Genomic DNA, 1,217 nt, shown 5'->3' with positions numbered 1-1,217 from the left:
TATTAGAGCCGCAACATTTTTACAACTTGAGGAACGAATGTTTTTTATTAGGGCTAAATACAAGTGTTTGTACTGGTGTTTATTAGTTTAAAAAAATTTAATGCTAACGATTTACAGAACCATTCTTCCCCATGGGAAAAATGGGAACAAGTGTTTCCGGGCCAGCAACCTAAAGGACCGTAGTACCGCCGTTTGGCCACCAAGACGAATATTCTACTCAAGAGTCCGGCGCAACTTCCTTGGGGCTTGCTCGGCCCCACAGCGCATCTCTCGAAGCCAGCGGAGAACCATCTGGAGTGGGGACCGTGGGACTTCCAGCTCTGTCACGGGGGGAGAAGAGGGGTGTCAGACGGCTGCTTCTTACTTCCTCGCCTGCTGGCCGAAATTCTGGGTTGGCTGTGCCTGGGCTGGCAAGCCAGAACCCGGAGATTTTCTGACAGTTTGTCTCGTCTCTGCCTGGGCGGGGACCTCTGGGCGACGTGACCTCTGGCAGCTTGGTATCTTGAACCGAGCTGCTGGGGCGGCTGGGTGAAGGACTGCCACCGTGGAGGGAGCGGCTGGACCAGTCGAGGGAGTCAAAGGGTGGACGGGCCTCATCTTCCTTCTTTTTGGACTCGCATCTCTTCTCGCATTGGGCTCAGCGCAGATCCAAAATTCCCTCGGCGAACTCGACGGGCATGTCCAGCCACATCCTCCTCGTTTTCCGGTCTGGGAGATGTCTGTCTTGCGCTGAGGTTGAGCCATGCTCACGTCTTTCACTGTCACATTTCCCATAGATTTCCCATAGCCTTTGCACGTGGCTTCTGTTTGTTGACGGCTGCAGTCGATATGAAATTCATTGCTAGAGACAGATGGTCTGATGATCGCGGCTATCTCGGTTTCATACTTTTGCCGGTCCAGGGTTGCTCGATATTTTCTCTCGTACAGTCTCCGCTTGGTTATGCGTGTAGTGTCAGCTGGGAATATGTTCAATTGCGCTGGCGGTTATCAATCTGCTGCGGCTTTGTAGTGCAACGTTCAGTTGCATTGGTTTGATCTGGAATCTTGTGTTTCTTTCCGCCTTCTGGGCTCGCAGTGTGGGGTTCCTTGCTTGGTGCATGATCTCTCTGTGCTTTTTCTTGTGTGAGGAGGTATGCTGCACCAGCGGTTTCTCAATTCCGATAGTTGTCTCCGCTCTTCTTCCACGGAGTACGATCACGTTCTCCGAAACATTCTTC

The 1,217-nt window shown here is 52.0% G+C and overlaps 1 protein-coding gene across 1 annotated transcript in view; it reads right to left on the bottom strand.

The window, feature by feature from the left end:
- LOC104953656 (RNA-binding protein Nova-1-like) overlaps positions 1 to 744 on the bottom strand; it is a 32,166-nt gene extending 31,422 nt beyond the window's left edge. The window contains exons 1-2 of the mRNA XM_010780626.1: positions 439 to 744; positions 179 to 320 (exon numbers count right to left, since the gene is read on the bottom strand). Of these exons, the coding sequence (XP_010778928.1) occupies positions 179 to 320; positions 439 to 744 (448 nt within the window). The remainder of the gene's footprint in view (positions 1 to 178; positions 321 to 438) is intronic.
- Between the last annotated feature and the right edge of the window lie 473 nt (positions 745 to 1,217).

This window comes from Notothenia coriiceps, unplaced genomic scaffold (assembly GCF_000735185.1).
Source record: "Notothenia coriiceps isolate Sejong01 unplaced genomic scaffold, NC01 NC01_scaffold00022051, whole genome shotgun sequence".
Classification (NCBI taxonomy): domain Eukaryota; kingdom Metazoa; phylum Chordata; class Actinopteri; order Perciformes; family Nototheniidae; genus Notothenia; species Notothenia coriiceps.
Note: the sequence above shows the minus strand (reverse complement) of the source record. Positions and strands in the feature narration are given on the sequence as shown.